This window comes from Chelonia mydas, chromosome 9 (genome assembly GCF_015237465.2).
Source record: "Chelonia mydas isolate rCheMyd1 chromosome 9, rCheMyd1.pri.v2, whole genome shotgun sequence".
Taxonomy (NCBI): Eukaryota; Metazoa; Chordata; order Testudines; family Cheloniidae; genus Chelonia; species Chelonia mydas.
Window position 1 is genome coordinate 44138650 of NC_057855.1, and position 20577 is coordinate 44159226.

Below are 20577 nucleotides of genomic sequence, written 5' to 3' on the forward strand. Positions count from 1 at the left end.
ATAAAAGGAAAAATGCTTAACACATTAATTACAAAATGATTACATTATTTAACTCATTAGATTTCCCTGCAAGACTAACTCGCATTGTTTGTGGCTCGCAGTATGGCTCCTTGGGGTATCAGAAGCAGTTTTCCTTTTCCCGAAGGATTCTTGCTGTTGGTGGTAAGGTACAGTTTGGTGCCTGGTGGTAAATTAGCCAAGTTTGCCAGGTTTGTGGCTGGCAACTGCAGCGTAGCCATCACTAGAAACGAAATAAAAAACAAAAAACCATGTTAAAAATTCAGTTTTGCAGAGTGGGATTCATAATAAAACCTGGGCAACTGAAATAAAGTCAGAACAAAATAGTGGCTAACCAATGAACACTGTGCATAACAATGAAAAGACCAGGAGTACTTGTGGCACCTTAGAGACTCACCAATTTATTTGAGCATAAGCTTTCGTGGGCTACAGCCCACTTCATTGGATGCACGAAAGCTTATGCTCAAATAAATTGGTGAGTCTCTAAGGTGCCACATGTTCTCCTGGTCTTTTTGCAGATACAGACTGACACGGCTGCTCCTCTGAAACCTGTGCATAACCATGAGAATGCTGTGCTTGCAGCACTTTACACAGCACTAGGTATCTCTTCTGTTGAAGACAGTTTACATATAACTACACTACACTACTAATTTTAATAAATTTTTACTACAGATCTCTTAGCATGTTGTTTTGACTAGGTGTTTCCATCTCGTTCTGAAATATAGTTGTGTTTGGAGTAATACTGGAGCATGACAGAGTTCCAAAATGAATCATCTGATGAAGTGAGCTGTAGCTCACGAAAGCTTATGCTCAAATAAATTGGTGAGTCTCTAAGGTGCCACAAGTCCTCCTGGTCTTTTTGCGGATACAGACTAACATGGCTGCTACTCTGAAATCTGAATTTTGTAATCCAAGTTGTAAAGAAACTTTACCTGAACCTTGAGATCCACTTTTCTGAACCCCTGCCGAAGTCACCTGAGCCTTTGTTAAAGTTTGCACAGGTTGGGCAACAATTGTTCCACCACCTCCACTCACAATGGCTTTTGCTACTCCTTGGGTTACAACCTGCTTTGGACCAACAGCTTTTGCTACTGAAGAGCTGGATTTTGCCACAAGTATCTGACCACCGCTGATCGCCACAGCTTGTTTCACCGTTGACTGTAAAGCAGAACCGACGGGAACCCCAACGACCTGTAATAAATAAGCAACTGATGACACTCTTCATGCAGGGTTTCTATGGTACAGCACCTGGAGAGAATTAACATTCCACCTGGTGGGCTACCCAAGAAGTTAGTATCTATTTCAGGGCATTTCAGAGGTTAAACAAGCTACCAGGTTACCCATTCTGAAACAACCAACTTAACGTAATGGGGACTCAAACACATTAAAATGTAACTAAGACCAACAGAGTCAGAGACTATTAAAAAAAACTGATCAACTCGCAACCATTCCTGTTCAGTCCACTGGTGAGAAAATAACTATAAAACCAACCATGATTTCAGAATGCCCATTAAAAATTTGAGCGTGACACACTTATCCAAGGACCCTCGATATTCCCCAACACAGGAAACTGCTTCATTCAGAAGGAACCTGAAGTTTGCCTTAGTGAAGTGCAGAGAGCCATGAGACCCAAGGAAGCCCTCAGTGCCTACTGGCAAAGGGTTCACTATTATGTCAGTAAACTCTTATCAGGCCTGACAAACTCACGACACCTAACACACTACTTTCAGAGTATTTATCCAAAAAGTGTCTTGTGAGGTATCAAATGAAAGCCAGTGACACACTGGTCATTGATATCATTGTAAAATGTCTATACTAACACTATAGAAGGAGTTATGTATACCTATTGATATTATGCCTTAAAGTCTGTAACCAAGCAAAGGGAGAACCAGGAAGGAAGGTAGTTAGCTCTCTGTCAAATATAAAGTAAGTACAGTAAAGCTGACCCAATCCGCATGTAGTCAACAGGAAAAAAACAGGTTGACGAGAGGGTGGTGTAGTGAAGAATTTGGACTCAACATGGGCGACAGCACACAGGAGAGCAATCAACAGGGGCGAAGAGTCTTATCTGTGGGTGCACTTCAAAATGATGCATTTCAAAGGTCTACTGAACCATAAGAGGAAGGAAAAAGAACCTCTTTGTTATCCATTTGCTGAGAAAACCCCTTTGAGAGCACAGGGGTATTCACAAAAGTCTGGGTTGTGGTGATGACTGGAAGCCAGCAAGCTCTGCAGAAAAGCTTTGGTGAGAGACTGTATTAGACAAGGACTGTAGCCTAAGTTTTAATCTCTAGAAAGCGTTATACTTTTGTTGGTAACCATTTCTGTTTCCATTATTCTTGCTCAGCGCTCACCTGAATCTATGACTCTCTGCTCTTTGTTAAACAACTTCTCTGTTTTCACTATAAATAGATTACAGTGCTGCATTATTACAAAGGACCCAACCTTAAGTTGTAACCTTCCAGCTGTGTGCACACTGTCTCTTTGGGGACAGCATACCTGGCAATTACGGAGGGTGTCCAGTGACAGGGGCTAAACATCACAGGGGGACGCTTCTGGGGAGTTCTGGGCCTGGGAGACACTTGGTGTTAATCTGCAAAGTAAAATGCGGGCTGGCAGGGTTTTGATGAATTTGTTGGGGTAGCTAGCTGAGTGTCCAGGAACTGACTCAGGTTGGCACCAGCAAGTCTCTCTCGCTGAGGCAGGGGGGTAACACGCTGACCTACGGTTCTGAAGAAACTTAAGTTTCAACTGACTCATGAAAATAAACTCTGGAAACTTTGGCCCCAATGTTGAACTAACAAACAGCCTCAGTTTTGTACACAGACAACACATCCAGGGAAGTATCACATTTGTGCACCTGCCAGACTAGGCAAAAAGGTAGTTTAAAGATTAACTGATTTGTAAATATTAATATATATTTATATATGCAAATATATTTTGCATACATTGGTCCGTGTGCTTGGCAGGTAGATTTCACTGTATACACCTATTCTACCAGAGTGGGTAGAAAGGCAGGAAGTAACCCTTTTGATGTCTGGATTGTTGAGCCATTACACATGGAGCTGCTAAGCTCCAAGCGTGCCCCAGCTGCTTTGCTTCTCTCTCACTGACATATCAAGCTGAAATCTACTGTCGTTCTCGTTCCACTGATGCAAAATAAAGTTTCCATTCTGGGCTAGTTTTTCCTGATTCTCTCTCTCTTAAACCTTTGCAACGGAGGAGTAAATAGGAAGCAGGAGGTTGTTCCTTGCAGGCACCAATGTGCAGCTGTTTCCACCCTCTTAACTTCCCCATGTAAGTAAAATTACCTATGAAAAATAAGAGGATAAGATCTACCCCTAGAGCTGGACTTGAACCTGTGGCCTAGCACTCCCTTACACATAGTACCTCCAGCATTCTAAGGTAGCAGCACGGAGGTAGCTGATTTCCTATGACCTCCCCCAAACTCAATGGCTGTAAGAGAAGCAGCACTGACTGCTGCCTGCTTTCCCCCCAGTTCTGTGCTAGCAGCAGGGTAGTCGTGCGTCAACGAAACGGTAGTGTGTCCAGGCAGTTTAAGATATCAAAACATTCAATACCTTCGATTGGGCGGTCCCCTCTCCCGAGCTCACGATCTGCTTCTGAGGTGACAAAGCTATCATGTGACTCCCCTTCACAGTGACATACTGCTGCCCTGAGGCCTGCGAGGTTGTCCCAGTCACCGGTAGCTGTGGTTGCTGGGGCAGCTCTCCAGGCTCCTGCTTTATTATCACCTTTTCATAAGGAAAACTGGAGTAAACAAACTGCTTTGTGCTCCAAAAGAAATCATCATCTGCAAGCATCAGTCTTCAGAGAGAGGCAGGAGCTGCCGGGCTGAGAACGACACAGAGAGCCAAAAGCTCCGGAGCTCTGACACCAACTCCCACCGCACAGCCTCTGAACCACTCTGACTTCACTTCCTGTTTTGTCAAACGGGGCAAATACTTGCCAACTTTCGAGGGGCCTTATGAGGCTTAGTTAGTGTTTGCAAAGTGATGGGAAAGCCACAAGTGCGAAGTGTCATTATTAATATTAACTATGTGTTTGTTCTGTTTGGAAGCTTCAACTATGCATTTGTCTGCTCAGGGCTGAGCAGTACTCTGGGCTTTTAATTCCCATCCAGGATCCTGCCCCAAATATGGCCTGTACCCCAGACAAAACCCCAACTGTTGATAAATCCTTTTCTATCCTGCTACATTATGTAAAAGGTGTGCCTTATTCATTTCAGTTTCGACCCCTATTACCACAGGGTCTCAGCAATTTGAATGTATTTATCCCCCTAACTGCTATTATCCCCATCTGGGGAACTGAGGCTCAGCGACTGAATGACTTGTCACAGTTACGCGGGAAGTCTTGTGGAGCAAGACTGCGTCCCGGACTAGCACCGTAAACACTTCACCACCTTTCCTCTCTCATTCAAATTAACTCATAATGTAAAGGAATTAAGGCAGCCACTCCGAGCTCTGGGATAAACATGTAATTTTGGATGCCAGGGCCAGTAGTTAGAAATGGAAATCCTCTTCTGTTAGATCATCCTATTCATTCCTCTGTAAGGAGTGGGCAGAGTACTGGCTCACAAGACGACAAGTTGGTTAAAAGGAAATTTGGACAAGTGACACCTAGGGAAATGCACTTAAACACCAATACTGGACAGTCAGAAACCCTGGTAAAGTACTAGGCGGCAGGAAAAATAGCCTAGAGTCTCAGACCACCGCAGTTTATTTTTAATGTACAGCAGAAACTCAGAGTTATGAACAGCAGAGGTACGAACTGACCAGGCGACCACACACCTCATCTGGAACTGGAGGTACGCGATCACGCAGCAACAGAGACAACAGAGACAGGAAAAAAAGCAAATACAGGACAGTATTGGGTTAAATGTAAACTACTAAAAAATAAAGGGAAAGCAGCATTTTACTTCTGCAAAGTAAAGTTTCAAACTGTATTAAGTCAATGTTCAGTTGTAAGCTTTGTAAGGTTATGAAAGAACCACCATAACACTTTGTTCAGAGTTATGAACATTTCATTGTTATGAACAACCTCCATTCCCCAAGGTGTCTGTAACTCTGAGGTTCTACTGTATTATGCAATAAAAGTACAGCTCTTTAAGATTTGCTAGAATATGGCAGCGGTTCATCAAGGAAAAGGATGAATGAGAAGGGAGACAGAAAAGGGAAAGAGGGCAGAGGAACAATCAAGCCAACAGAACAGAATGGAAATGAAGACTAATCTACTGACAGTTGCAAAAGTTTTCATTTCCCTACTCACGTAACAAGGGAAAGGGCAGTCAGGCCCCAAGAACTGACTCCCAATGGTACCGTTACATGCACTAGAAAAGTTACACGCTTTGTGACGAAACCCAGTGTGCAGTGATGCTACCAGAACATGCAGCCCTACACAAAGCCAAGAACATAAATCAAATACCTTTGTAAAAGCTCCAAGTCCGCCTGTCACAGATTTAGGGCTTTGCGCCTTAGAATGACTCCCAATTGGACAAAGGGGCGGCATGGTTGCAAATAGAGAATCCTCTTGCTACGGATGAATACATATGACACACAATTAGGTGGAACATGCAATATAGAACATAAAGCAATGACTTCCTGTAGTCACATTACTGATAACCCAGAGTGCCCTGAATTACTTATCTACACTGTTGTTGTAGCCATATTGATCCCAGGATATGAGAGACACAAGGTAGCTAAGGTTTTAATGGCTCATTACAACTGGTTTTATGTCTCATTACAACACCAATTTGTAACCCACCCTACCACCTGCAGAACCCTAATTACCTACTTCATTTTAAGCGATCTCCTACAGTGTGTTTGAGCCCCTTATGCTTAACAATCAGTCCCACCTTGTGTTTAGCTTAGACACTCTCGTTACCCTCTACAGGCCTCAGGAAGAGCTCGTGAAGCTCTAAAGCTTGTTCCTTCCACCAATAGCAGCTGTTCCAGTAAAAGATATTACCTCGGCCACTGGGAGCTGTGGGCGGCCGTGCCTGCGGATGGTCAATGTAAACAACCTGTCTCATGGCCAGCCAGCGGATTACCCTGACGGGCTGCGTGTGGCCTGTGGACTGCAGGTTGCCCAGCACTGACCAACACAATGGAATCCTGCCAAACAATATAAGCACCTGCAAACACCAAATCCCTTTTTGTTGCAAGTTATATCACCAGCAACTAAAACAATGTTTATTATTGTATGGTAATTAGCGGATAGAAACGGACTGATCGCTGTAGTCACAGGCATGCTAAGTGTTTTTATAATAAACCTAGATTTTTCCATTCTTTAAATGTTGTAAATTTAAATTAGGCTAAAAACTGGCACACACAATCTAAGAGTTGGGAGCACATTTTAAAAGAAAAAAAATTGGAAAACCATTTGCTGATTTAAAGTTGCAAACAAAACAAAGTTCTGTTTCAGATACATTTTTCTTTCCTCTAAGTAAAAAATTCTGATGGCATGCAAACTTCATAGTAGAACTGGCAGGCTTGTGCAGAAGTAGCGATATTTTCTACCTATATTATGTATGTCACACACCTAGATCTGCAAAATTTTGTTTCTTTCATTCCAGCTGTGGAGGTTGGTAGATGAGTCAAATTTTTTTTTTGTTCCATACTCTTTTCAATAAATGTAAATTCTTATTTTCAGTCACTGTGCCAGAAAACTATTGGAGATGAAGAAAAATGCTGAACAGACGATGCTTTGAAATGTTACATTGGACTGTTTTAATACAACAGAATTTGTTTCTACCCGTCCAAAATTACATGTTCCCAACCCAGTGGAAGACACATTGAGATTTACAGGGAACAGACTTCCACTTATTTTTCTAATTAACTTCCGATTTCTAAACAGTGTCACCTTGAAAATATGTAATTCATTCAGTATGGGTGGTGTGCATCTCTGGATCTACTCTGATTTGTTTGACACTACAGAGAAGTAACTGCTCCAAACCAGTGAAATAAAGAGTTAATCTTAGCCTTGTTAATGGCAGTCACTGTGAACAGACTTTTTTTTTTTTTTTTAATAGAATAAGGGGGAGCAAAAATCACAGTTAAAAAAGCTGCTCCACGTTTGCTGCCTCAAATATGTAAAAACTTGTTTCCTAAGAGAAGTGATACGATCACTCTGGGACAAAGTCTATGGATTGGATCTCTCACTATGATAAAAATACAAGATGGGAATACATGCTTCATTTTACTGAGTAGATCTTGTCATATGTACACACGTGACAAAATTCCTATTCTAAAGATTCTCAGAGACAGACCTGGTTGGAAAGGAACGTTCTGAATCTCAATTAAAAAAACCAAGAGGCTCTTCTCTGTAGACTGAATGGCAATTATCCAGGCAGCCTAAAATCAATTATTCTTGCATGTGCTGAATAGGCTAATGCTGACAAAGCTCCAGCACACCCCAGGCTCCACCAACTACTTTCAAAAGGGGGCGTCATTGATGCCATTAATCTGCCAAAATACCCTTCTCTGTAAAGAAAATGGGAAAGATTTTGTCTGAATTAACCCAGCTCCATACCTTTAGAGCTTTCCAGCTGTAAAGCACAGACCCTATTCATTCTCAATTTACCGTCAGTGACTCCACATTTGTCTGGGGCAAATACTTTTTTGTAGCTAAAGCTTCCAATGTTGCTAGCGCATTGGCACTCTTTTTATCTCCCAGTTGTTGACATGAACATTCTTTTGATGGAGGTAGCTGTAAAGTCACTGAATGTCAGCTACTGGCCTAATATGAATGTATCAGTCGTGCAGAAAATTTGGAACTGAGATTTTAAAAATATGCACCTCTCGTTAAATCTGATACCACCACCAACCAAGCCAAAAAAGATCAGAGTCTTTTACAGAACAGGGTCTTTGAAAGATGAGGTATTTTGACAGTGCCGATAACTGTGCCCTCCAAGGATTTCCTTATACACTAACAAAAGACTGGCACTTTTCAGAGAAGTACTCACAACTCTAATTAGAGCTGCATGGAATTACACTATCATACCATATAAACAATTGTGCTAGGGCGGCTAGACAGAGTAAATGTTCATATGTACTAATGAGAACATGAAGTTGTCTGGAATCAATATTTATGATGCTAAAAAAGCCTGCTCCACATGAAGCTATTTCTTTATGGAAACAGACAACCTAACAAGAATATTACCTTGACAGCTGATGTTACCAAGCTGCTTCCATGGATCTTTGAGACTGGAGATCCGGCTCCATGAGAGGCTTGAGAGACACTTGTCTGTTTGCTTGTTGGGCTTCCTGTGTATTGGAAGATAAGTTTTATGCAGTGTTGTTGTAGCCATGTCGGTCACAGAATATGAGGGGGGTGGGGTAACGTCTTTTGTTGGACCAACTTTTGTTGGTGAGAGACAAGCTTTCAAGCTTACCCAGAAGCTCAAAAGCGTGTCTCTCTCACCAACAGAAGCTGATCAAACAAAAGATATTACCTCACCCACCTTGTCTCTCTATTGGAAGATAAGGCAGATTTCAGCACTAGGGTTCAGTCCTTGGTACCACTGAATAAATACAGCTTTTCATCAAACAAGGAAGACATGATCAGTGGAGATCAGGATGGGGACAAGTTACATTAGTGTTCTGTTACAGAAGACAACGTATAGTCAAAAGCAACACAAACTAAACATCCCTTCTTTAAAGGAACAAGACCTCACTAAACATAATGCTAAAAATCTCATTTCTTCTTCAAGTACTTTTGAATATTAAAACACATTTTTAAAATCTGCTTCTTCCCTGTTTGAAGAGTTTACATTTTGTACTCCACTCAACAAAACTAGTTTCACTTTCTGATTCTCAATCAATGGTACAGTTCTGGAACACGTGGGTTGCACATATAATATATCCCCTTGCAGTGTTTATTTATAAACTGTTTAGATTTATATTAAAAACAAAACTATACAGATATTTCTATTGAGGGTAGGCTTTGTGAAAGCTGGCTTCTACAAAACCTTTGTTTCAGACTTCACCTGACTTAGTAGTGTCCCTTTGTTTTACCCTCTTTTAAAAAAATTAAGATACTGGGTGGGAATTTGAAAACTACCTATGTGACTCTGACATACAAGTCCTCACTGACTTCCAATGGAACTCGTGCCCCTAAGCCACTTAGGTGCTTTTGAAAATTCCACTCATTATCAAATTGCATCGGATTTACCCAAGAGAGCTCAAAAACAGAGATTAAAAGAAATTCAGCTACTGCAAACATACAGTGGTTTTCCACCACTCAGTTTTCCTCCCACACAGTTGTACGGGGGTGCTCACTGAAAAAATGTGATTTTCTGACAAAGAAAGGGGACACATTTTAATGAAGATCTTCCCCCTTTTTCAGCTATGTCTACTGAAAAACACATACTACATAGATCACTGTAACCAGGATGAACATACTATGTCAGCTCCAAGTGTCATTTTGAGAAGCTATTATACACACCTATATATAATTACGTATATGTGCATTTAGACAGGAAGTTCTTGATCTTTCTCTAATAATGGACTCACAAACAGTTATTTTTCCTCCAACATGCAGGCAAGGGTTTCCAACTGGCTCCCACTGCCTTCCATCTGTCTCCTGCAATCTGTACTCCTCAGACCGACAGACATTCACTGCATCGGTTCCCCTAGTATAGAGGTGGGCAAACTATGGCCCACGGGCCACATCCGGCCTGCAGGACAGTCCTGCCCAGTCCTTGAGCTCCTGGCCAGGGAGCCTAGCCCCCGGCCCCTCCCCTGCTGTCCCCCTCCTCCGCAGCCACGTGGTCTCGTGGACAGAACAGCTGGCTCTGGCCGGGTGGCAGGGCTGCGAGCTCCTGCTGCTCTGAGCTGCATAGTAAGAGGGCGGTGTGTACGTTGGATAAGGGGCAGGGGATCCCGGGGGGGCAGTCAGGGGATAGGGAACTGTTGGATGAGGCGGGGGATGGTCAGAGGACAGGGAGAGGGGGTGGTTGGATAGGTGTAGGAGTCCCAGGGGGACTGTCAGGGGGCGGGGGGGTGGATAGAGGGCATGGCAGTCGGGGACCGGGGAGGACGGAGGGGTGTTGGATGGGGAGGGTCCTGGGGGGCGGTTAGGGGTGTGGGGTCCCAGGAGGAGGTGGTCAGGGGACAAGGAGCAGCGGGGGTTGGATGGGTTGGGGATTCTGAGGGGGGCAGTCAGAGGGCAGAAAGTGGGAGGGAGCGGATAGGGGGCCAGGCTGTTTGGGGAGGCACAGCCTTCCCTACCCAGCCCTCCATACAATTTCGCACCCTGATGTGGCCCTCGGGCCAAAAAGATTTCCCACCCCTGCCCTAGCGTCACCTCTGAAGCACCGTGGGAATCCAGTTAAATGAGTCTGGGGTGATCCTGAAGCCAACCAGCTAAAGCAGCTGAATGAAAGTTCACAATTGCACAAAGGTTGATACATCTCCTCTCCAGACCATCTTAATCCAATTGACCTATTGTTTCGATACAGCTAGAGAAACGCATGCTGGAATCTCTAGTACTTGCAGGTCACACTTCTGGGTTAAAGATGGGGAGGTGGCAGGGAGAGCACTTTGGCCATGGCAAAGGCACAGCTTTAAGCGTCCTTGCTTTTTATCAGTGTGTAGCACAGCCTCACATTCCTCGCTTCTCATTTCTGAAATGTGTACACTCCCTTGGGAAAGGAATGTGTGATTTCTATTTGGCCTTACTTTTTCTGTCACGGCCGAAAGCAAATTCCTTTGACGTTAAACAGACACATTCTGTACATTAATTATACAAACCAATGATACTGCTCTTCCTTTCTAAAAGGCTTTCAGATCTTCACAGATCTAAGTGAAGATAGGCTTGAATGTATAAAACTAACCTGCTACCTTCTACAGATCAAATTACGCACCTGTGCTTGGGGTTGCTGCTCCGACCATCTGTGCCGGCTTGTCCACAATAACGTATGGGTTATTAATGACTGAACTGGCAGACCCCAGCTTCATGTGCACTGGAGTGGAGGTTGGGGTACGAGGTAGTGGAGACGGGCTTGGGGTAGATATTGGAGAACCTTAAGGAAAAGAGTGCAACACTTCCATCTCAAATTTCGTAAGGACATAAAAATGCAATAATAAAAAAATGACTTGTAGTTCGGACATTTAGCTCACGGTGCACTTCCAGCCTGAGCGGGGTGCCAGGGCTGCAGGGGTAGGTAAACCTGCATGATTCCAGACCTCCCCTCTCGCACTGTCAATATGCTCCTGTAGATGAAGGTGCTGAACAGCTCCGTGAAGCCATTCATCTTCCTTCACCTAGAGTGCCCCCTTTTACAGCCCACCACAGGAACAGCTCATGAATAAAGGGCTGTAGGCACAGGCAGTCAACCACTAGGCCAAGCCTCTATTCTATCCCACACTCAGTTCAAATGCAAGAGCCCCCAAGAGCCATTACAGTACCACCATGTGGATTCTTGGTAAGTGGAAAGGGGATTAAACTGGGGGTGGAGGAAGGAGGAGACAAAAAAACAGATGAGTTAAAAGGGGAGCAGAGACAAAAAGATGGAAGAGTGAGAACATAGACGGAAAAGAGAGGGCAGCCACTGCATCAGGGAACAGAGCAAGGGAACTGTGTGTGGGAGAAGGCAATCCTCCAATAATCTGCTCTCTTGGGAGAGAGGGCAGGAGGACTGCCAGCTAACAAGGAGCAGAAACACTCAATCCAGGAAGACTCTGATGATTTATCATGACTATCACAATCCGAAAGGGGTCTGGGGTCTTAGCATGAAAAAATTAGCAGAGCCTAAGAAATGTTTAAGCAGGGGAACATCTGGAACAGCAAAGCTTGATATAGAAAAGCTGAAGGGTTTCAAGGAAGGCAAGATGGTTCTGTGACTCTCACCCACTGGAAAGCACCAGAGTCTCACTCATGCGACAAAGAAAAGAAGAGCAGTGGGACAGTACGTGAGGATGATAAGAACAGTTGGCACACATTCAAACATAAGCTGCTGGTGCCCTGGGTAGTACTTTAAGATGGCAAGGACGACTATTGGCAGAAGAGAAAATACAACCAGCACAGGAGAAGTCAAGTTGGGAAGAGATCATCAGTAGCACCCTGCTTGGTACCCTGGTTCTTCATTCTCTATATGAACTTCAGATGAAGGTGGGGCTTTACAGACAAGGCTCCCAATTTCCCAAGTGACCCAGCAGGGTTGGCCATTAAAAATTTTTGATGCAACAATACAGCCCGGTGTAAGGCATTGCGTCAATGAAGAGAATGCACATTATGTTTGGCAGACGAGGGACTAGAGGTGAAAAGAGTTAACAGTACAGGCAAATGTAGCATGACTGTCTGGTTGAGAAGTTTCTAAAAGGAAATCATTTTGCCAACTGCAATCAGCTGTTTATCTAAACAAACAGGGAATTACTGTCAATGGGGAAGGGAGGAAGCAGTTTGATTCTAAGGAGGGGACTTTGTTACTAGGAGAATAACAATTTATATACAAGTTTAAAACCTGTCATTTCCCTGATAACATAAAAGGAAACACCTTCGCCCACTTTACCCAGCCCAGCTGTTTGGCAATTTGCAAAGGGAAGAAGCCCTTCTTCCCATGCACACACCCTTACATGCAAGATACATTTCAATATTATGTTTTGAACTAAGAATTTTCACGCCTGAGCCCATTAGCAGCGGTAGCAGCCTTACTAAAGAGTGATCTCAAGTGGGTTGCTGGTAGTATTTATGCCCAGTGAGAGACTAAAACTAGTTCCCATCCTGCTTTTAATCTTGAATTCACAAATTAATCATTTTGTATAAGTTTTTTTTTTTTTTTTTTTAAAGATGGAATCTTGTTTAGTGCATTACACTGGATCTCCCTATTGCCTAACGTGTAATCTTAGCATGAAAAACGGGAAAGGACACAAAGCAAGACGAACTAGTTCAATCTCATCGTTCAGTATGAAGTATGATACTGAAACTAAAATGTACCTGATACAATCTTGCAGCTCATGGTGATGGGCTGGAAGGATTTTCCTGGAGATTCTGCGGGGCTCGGGATCTGACCCTGAGGTACTATTTTGCAACTAGCTGCAATTGGCTGAAAAGCTGAATTTCCATGAGAACCAAAGGTTACTTTCTGTGTTGCCAATTTGGTGGGAGTCCGTTCTATTGAAGATGGCAGGGAATAAAAAGTGGTATGTCTTTCAGTTTCAGCATTCACAGGGAATCCTGATTAAAATATGGAAAAGAGAAATGTTTCTCAGGCTGACTCATCAAATTCCTTGTTGCGTTTCTCTACACAGACAAAAATTAAGATATGACAAACATGTCCACAAATATAAAGCATAAGAAAGTGGGGGGTTTGGTTATGATTTTTTGCATTTTCATTTGTTATTTTGCTGGATACATCCTGAACAAAAAATTAAGACCCAGACTAACCATATACTGTTTTACCCAATATGCAGTCATGCACATTCGCTTTTGGCATATTTTTCAAAGTCACATTGACTTACCTAAAACTATTAAGTTTTGAGTGTTCATAAGACAGATAGATCAATGTAGCAGAGGGGAAGTTTCCCCTGAAGAAAATCCCTGTCCCTGCATATTTAGGAGTAATTACCTAGGGGTATGAGAGCTGACTACCGCCCTCTTATATTGGCCCATAGTCTACTCTGGTGTGGCAGAAGCTGTATTACTGAGGAGCTCAGTTACTCATGGATAATGGGCCACTAACGGAGACGCCAGTGTAGAGGTCCCAGGGGATGAAAAGCAGGTTTCCTCTTTTCAATTTGTTTTATGGGCTGTCCCTCCAGATGTATTTAGTGTCTTTGCTCAAGACTGAAAAATGCTAGTGTATTGATAGTTCAAAGGCCTGCATTTTCCTTTTTTGGTGTGAGACCATCAAAAGCACTCACTGAAACCTTGAACCTTCTCCCCTTCGCCTTCCCCACCCCCCAACTCAGAACCACTGCCACAGCACACTGCAGGAGTAGATGACATGGGTGGAAAGGATGGCTGTGCCACAAACACAAGCACTCCCACAATTGGAAGAGCTGCATCAGGAGATCTTACCAGAGATGTCAGGGTAAATAAGGCCTCAGAGCTACAGCCACCAGAGCCAAGCCAACACTCCATGTTCGAGCATTTTGTGGGGCATAAATCGCTCCCTCTCATTACACACTTCTGCGCACTGGAATACAGATGCTAACCAGGAAAGCAAAGGGTTTCTTGCTCTTTTCATCCCAGCTAAGAAAAATAATTGTCCCACAGGACCAGATACCACAACACCCATGAAAAAGCAAAATGGCAACAGGGTCGGCCTTTGTTTTGCTATGCAATCTGAAGACCAGACTGCTGGGTTCAGATGGCCTCAGAATGGTTTGTTGCCCCCAGTTCAAATGATTTTAAAATCTCAATTGTTGGAACATTGCAAAGGGCACACATGACAATTAAAGGAAGATGTTTAAAAGAATGGAGGCTCAGTGGGATTCTACCTGTCCCTAAAGGAAGACAGCGAAGACGAGACTACGATGATCAACAGATGGCTCAGGCAGTAGTGCTATAAGGATGGCTTCAGGATATTTGACCACTAGGAAGCATTCAGGGACACAGGACTGTCCTCATGGGATGGACTTCACCTGAGCAGGGAGGGACAGACTTATGGGTTGGAGGCTGGCAAAACTGATTAAAAGAGCTTTAAATTAGGAATTTGGGGGAGACCGTTGGGAGACGCTCATCTAATCTCCAGGTCTGATTCTAAAACCCGAGTGGGAGGAAAATCAAGTAAAAGAGGATACAGCAATGGAGAAAGGAATAACGGAGTGCAGGAGAATGGATAAGAAGAAAAGACAATGTTAATATCATTAACAGTAACAGTCAGGTAGGCAATACTCACAGTAAAATGACTATGTCTAAGCAAGCAAAGAATCTAGGAGAAGCCATACAGGAACAACTAAGATGTCTGTACGCCAGTGCAAGAAGCCTGGGTAACAAAATGGAGGAACTAAAACTACTGGTGCAGGAAGTGAAACTAGGTATTATAGGGATAAGAAAAACATGATGGAATAGATTTCAGAGTACTCCTTTACTTTTCATGATGGAATAGTATTCATGACTGAAGTACAGATATTGAAAGGTATGTGCTGATCAGAAAAGACACTATGTTAATGACAAGGTAGAGTGTAAAGAAATTAGAAGTGATGGAATGGATAAAACTGAATCTGGGTCAAAATCAGTGTGGGGAAGAAAGGCAAGAGAGGCTCCACACCAAGATAGTGCTCAGGGTCTGCCACAGACCCTCAGGATCTGACGTGGATAAGGATAGAGACCTCTTTCATATTTTTAATGAAGTAAATACTAGTGGAATTGTGTGATCATGGGATACTTTAATTTCCCAGATATAGAGTGGAGGACAAACGCTACTAATAATGGTAGGACTCAGATATTCCTGGATGTGATAGCCGACAGATTTCTTCACCAAACAGTCACTGAACCACTAAGAGGTGATGCCATTTTAGATTTAGTATTGGCAGGTAGCAAGGACCTCATAGAAGAGCTGGTTGTAGAGGACAAGTTTGGTTTGAGGGATCAGGAGCGGCCTAGTTCAGTTTAAACTAAATGGAAGGAAAAACAAAAAATGGTCTGCAACTAGTGTCCTTGATTTCAAAAGGGCTAACTTAAAAAAATTAAGGGAATTAGTTAGGGGAAGTGGTCTGGACTGAAGAACTCAAGGATCTGAATGTGGAGGTGGCTTGGAATTACTTTAAGTCTAAGGGCTGGTCTACAGTACAGTTGTAAGTCAACCTAAGTTACACTACTTCAGTTACATCACTGAAGTCGATGCAACTTAGGCCACTTGCTGCAGTGCCTACGCTGCGCTGTGTTGACGGGAGATGCTCTCCTGCAAACTGCCCGGGAGCTGGAGTACAGGCGTCGACGGGAAAGCGCTCAGCCATTGACTTCACCAGACCCACTAAATCGACACCGCTACATCGATCGCAGCACTGCCGATCTAGATGTAAGTATAGACAAGGCCAAAGTTGAAGAAACTAGGTGGAGCCTGCATCCCAAGCAACAGGAAAAAATTCATAGGGAAGAGTTGCAGACCAAAATGGATGAACAAGCATCTCAAACAGGTTATTGGGAGAAAGTAGAAAGCTTTCCTTGCTGATCCATTACTTGTAGGCTCTCTCTTGGGGTATTTCTACACTGCAATTAAAAACCCATGGCTGGCCCATGCCAGCTGACTAGGGCACACAGAGCTCAGGCTAAGGAGCTATTTAACTGCAGTGCAGACATTTGGGATCAGGCTGCAGCCTGAGCTCTGGGACCCTCGTGCAGACATTCAGGCTCAGGGAGGGTCCCAGAGCTCAGACTGCAGCCTGAGCTCAAACATCTGCATCACAATTAAACAGCCCCGCAGCCCAAGTCAGCTGGGACAGGCCAGTTGTGGGTGCCTAACTGCAGTGTACACACACCCTTGGAGGTCAGAAAGTGTAGGCAAAAAGTGAGAGCTGCCAAAAGCCAAGCAGAGTTGGATCTTGCAAATGAAATTAAATACAAAATAAAAGGTTCTTTAGCTATATAAATAAAAAGAAAACAAGGAAAGAAGAAGTGGGAGTGCTAAACATGGAGGATGGGGTGGAGATTAAAAGTAATCAAGGTATAGCCCAACACCTAAACAAATACTTTGCCTCAGTTTTACTCAGGGTAACGAAGAGCTTGGGGGCAGTGGCAAGGTGGCTAATGGGACCATGAATATTAAAGGAATTGGCACATGAAATTACAAGCCCAACAGCATTGATTTTCAATGAATCCGTAAACTCAGGAGTCACGCCCTATGATTAGAGAATTGCAAATATAGTATCTATATTTAAGAAAGGGAAAAAAAGTGATCCAGGAAACTACAGGCCTGTTAGTTTCAATTCAATTGTATACATGGTGTTAAAACAAATTTTGAAATACAGTAGTTAAGGACAGAGGTAAATGGTAACTGGGATAAAATACACCATGATTTTACAAAAGGTAGATCGCACAGAATTCTTTCCCAGGCATTTGGCTGGTGGATCTTGTCCACATGCTCAGAGTCTAACTGATCACCATATTTGGGGTCAGGAAGGAATTCCCCCCCTAGATTAGACTGGCAGACACCGTGTGGTTCTTTTGCCTTCCTCTGCAGCATGGGGAACGGGTCACTTGCTGGTTTGAACTACTGTATAAATGGTGGATTCTCTGTAACTCAAAGTCTTTAAATCAAGATTTGAGGACTTCAGTAACTCAGCCAGAGATTATGGGGCTATTACAGGAGTGGATGGGTGAGGTTCTCTGGCCTGCGATGGGCGGGACCTCTGGCTTTATAAATCTGAGTCTGAATGTAGGGCAGGATCATGGTAGCTTTTGTTATATAACAGAAAATAACTTGCTTTAATGGTGCAAAAAGTTGGTGTTTAAATAAGACTAAACCATGCTTAAGGAAGAGTGTTTTAATTTAGGCTATTTGGACAATGAAAGTTTCTGTAAAATACACAGAAGTAAAGATTGCTCAAATGTTCAAAGAAAAGGTGGCAGCTATTTTTGACAGTGCCCAGGACACTTAAAAGATTATCCCAGAGGAACAGCCCCTGAAAGTGGGAATTATCTTCCTGCTTAAGCAGTAAGAGAAGTATAGGTCCTTGCTTTGAAATATCCTATCAACAGTGACAGAATCATGACTGACACAGAAGGTGCAGACAGCGTGGAGGGGTATGGCAAAAACTGCTCTATTTAAGCCTAGTCAAGGCATTTGCTTCAAACGGTGAGGAACTTCTGGTTAAGGCTCAGACAGAAAGTCAGGAAATCTGAGTTACATTCCCAGTTCTGACACATTTCCTTGGACAACTCCCCTAACCTTTGTAAAATAAAGATAATTCCCTGACTCACAGGGGTATAATGCGGCAAAATTAATGTTTGTGAAGTGTTTCAACATCCCAGGATAGAAAGCTCCAGATCAGTGTTTCTCAAACTGTGGGTTACGACCCCCAGATTGAGGAGAGGTGATCATACATTTGGGGTCGGGGGGAGGGGAAGAAAACACCCCGACGCTTGACACATCTGCCCCTCGAGAGACAGAGTGGGGCGGATGTCCCAAACCTGGTGGCATTGAATCACCATGCGCTAGGTCACAACACCAATCAAATTCAGAGGCAGGGGGCGCAGGGCCACATTTGATTGGCACTGTGACCTACCACATAGGATCACAATGCCACTTTGGTTTGGGACATCAGCTCCTCTGTCTCCATCTATGGAGAGGTGTATGTGCCTAACCTGGCTAAGATGCAACACCTAGAGTAGAGAGTTGGGCCCAGCCCTGCGGGACAGGAGCTGCTGCTGTGGGGTGAGTGCAGGGTAGGCTCGTTCTCCAACAACCCCCCTCCTTTTTGTAACCACCGGGGGTTGTGTTAACAGAGGTGAGCCCCAAAGGGTATCATGGCATGAAAAAGTTTGGGAACCACTGCACTAGAGGATGGTCCAGTGGTTAGGCACTAGCCAGGAAATCAGGAATCCTGGTTTCAATTCCCCTGTTCCACTATTGACTTCCTTGGGAACCTTGTGTAAAGTCACTTAGTCTCGTTGTGCCCCAGCCCCCCATCTGTAAAACGGGGACAGCATCACTTCCTTATTTCACAGGGACAGTGTGAGGATAAAAGCCATTAAAGATGGGAGATGCTCAGATACTGAAACAAGAGGGGACATATAAATACTGCAGCCTTCCCATTCCCCTAACACCTTCATAGGCAGTCCTTTTCTGCAGCCAACACATACAATCTGCAGTACAATCCCAGTACTCATAAATGTACATTTATGCCTGAAAGGCTCACACATTTAAACAGGCTGAGAAGATCACCTGTCTAAGTTACCTGAAATGCACAGAGCATAACTGAAAGCACTATTCACCAAGTCGCCCTTTCCAAGTGTATGTGCTGCAGAAAGCTTTTTCTGTTCCTGAGTTTTGCAGAATGACCTACTCAATGAACTCTTGATAAATAATACTTCTCTGAATTCAATTTCTGTCACAAGCCTGTTGCTTCCTCAATACACTTAGCAGCCAGGTGCCAGTCAGATGATTTATGGGCTATTTCAATATAGCTTGAAGTAAGAGTGTGGTAACTTGTAAACCAAAAACCCATTAAAAGTGACAGCCCCAGTACTAGCCACATATTCTAAACAAAAAGAGAATACACAAATACCAGTTTGCTTTACCTTTTTCCACAGAAGCATCTGGAATGGACTCAAGTAACTGTTTAATTGGTGAAGAAGCTTTCACTGGCGCTGGTATACTTAGTGGTAATGGTAAAGACGTGGGGACATCAGAAAGGTCAGATTCAGAAGACTGGGAAAAGAGATAATCCTCGCCAAGAGAATGCCGATGTAGCTCAACATCCACTACCTTCCAGAAAGAGGTGAAAGGATTATGATAAATTATGCACTTGGCAGCCCAAATATTGTGAGTTACAACGCCTTAATTTGGCCAAAGCCTGCAAGCCCTCCGCACATGGAACTACCACTGATTTCAAAAGAGGCTGCATGGGCAAATGTCTCGCAGGATCAGGCCTACAACAAAACCTAGAAAAATACAATGATTTGTGATATTAAATACCACAACAAAATAGCACATATCTACCCCTACAGAATTCTGAACAGTGAACATCATCAGGCAAAGTTCCCACAAACTCAGGACCAGATCCTGAACAACTAATCCATGTGATGTCCCATTAAAGTCAGTGGGATTCCACATAGGTGCAGGGGTATGTGTTTTTCAGATCTCAAAGCAGGATTAAGGGCTAACCTTGTATGCTTGGTTTGGAAATCCCTTGAAGCATACACTACAGCATTTGTTTACTCTTCAAAAATGTTCCTCACTATCTTGAGGAAGCCCATATTAAAATCTACTTCACTGAGTGAAAAGCTGAGATTATGCAACTGCACAGAAAATCCTTCAATTTAGTAAAATAGAGGAGAAAAATCAAAATCAGAGATGATAAACTATGACTGAAGTTAAGTGACTTATCCCAAGTCTAAAATAGAATCTTGTCTTTAATCCCACAGTCCTGAGCTCTAACCACTAGATTACAGTGCTGCCTATACTGCAGAAAACAGTCAACTAAGCACAACAGGAAGGAGTTCACCAAACTATGGCTAAAAGTGAACAAGTCATAAAATCACTGTGAATCAAGAGGATAGTTCATTTGCTGGCCACTGGCTTCACTATTCTCTATTTTGACTATTAGATCTAAATTCATTCTGTTTTTTAACTCATTTTTATACTTGTGTGCTACATTTTCTGTGTGTTATTTTTATGTTAAGCTCATTCAACTGATCTTCTAACAAATATACACATACACTATTTATATCTTGAAAGTTTGCTTCTCTTAAAAATATCTGAATCCATTTCTCTTGAAAATAACAAAGATGAAACATCAGCGACTTAAGGGAATGAGCACTGCATCAAGCCAATTCACTTTCCAGAACTGCTTTATCATTTCATGTTGTAATACAAATCTAATCTATTGTTATAAGAAAAGATAGTTTGGAGGGTTGTTGTAGCTGTGTTGG

At 43.1% G+C, this 20577-nt stretch overlaps 1 protein-coding gene across 3 annotated transcripts in view; it reads right to left on the minus strand.

Moving 5' to 3' along the window:
* YEATS2 (YEATS domain containing 2) overlaps nucleotides 1-20577 on the minus strand; it is a 77113-nt gene that overhangs the window by 34033 nt on the left and 22503 nt on the right. For 2 of the 3 annotated variants that reach the window (XM_037908326.2, XM_037908327.2), the window contains 8 exons: nucleotides 19225-19411; nucleotides 12976-13215; nucleotides 10904-11062; nucleotides 8200-8303; nucleotides 5464-5571; nucleotides 3600-3773; nucleotides 951-1209; nucleotides 80-241 (listed from right to left, as the gene is read on the minus strand). In XM_037908326.2, the coding sequence (XP_037764254.1) occupies nucleotides 80-241; nucleotides 951-1209; nucleotides 3600-3773; nucleotides 5464-5571; nucleotides 8200-8303; nucleotides 10904-11062; nucleotides 12976-13215; nucleotides 19225-19411 (1393 nt within the window). The remainder of the gene's footprint in view (nucleotides 1-79; nucleotides 242-950; nucleotides 1210-3599; nucleotides 3774-5463; nucleotides 5572-8199; nucleotides 8304-10903; nucleotides 11063-12975; nucleotides 13216-19224; nucleotides 19412-20577) is intronic. The other variant, XM_037908328.2, reaches the window with a different exon arrangement.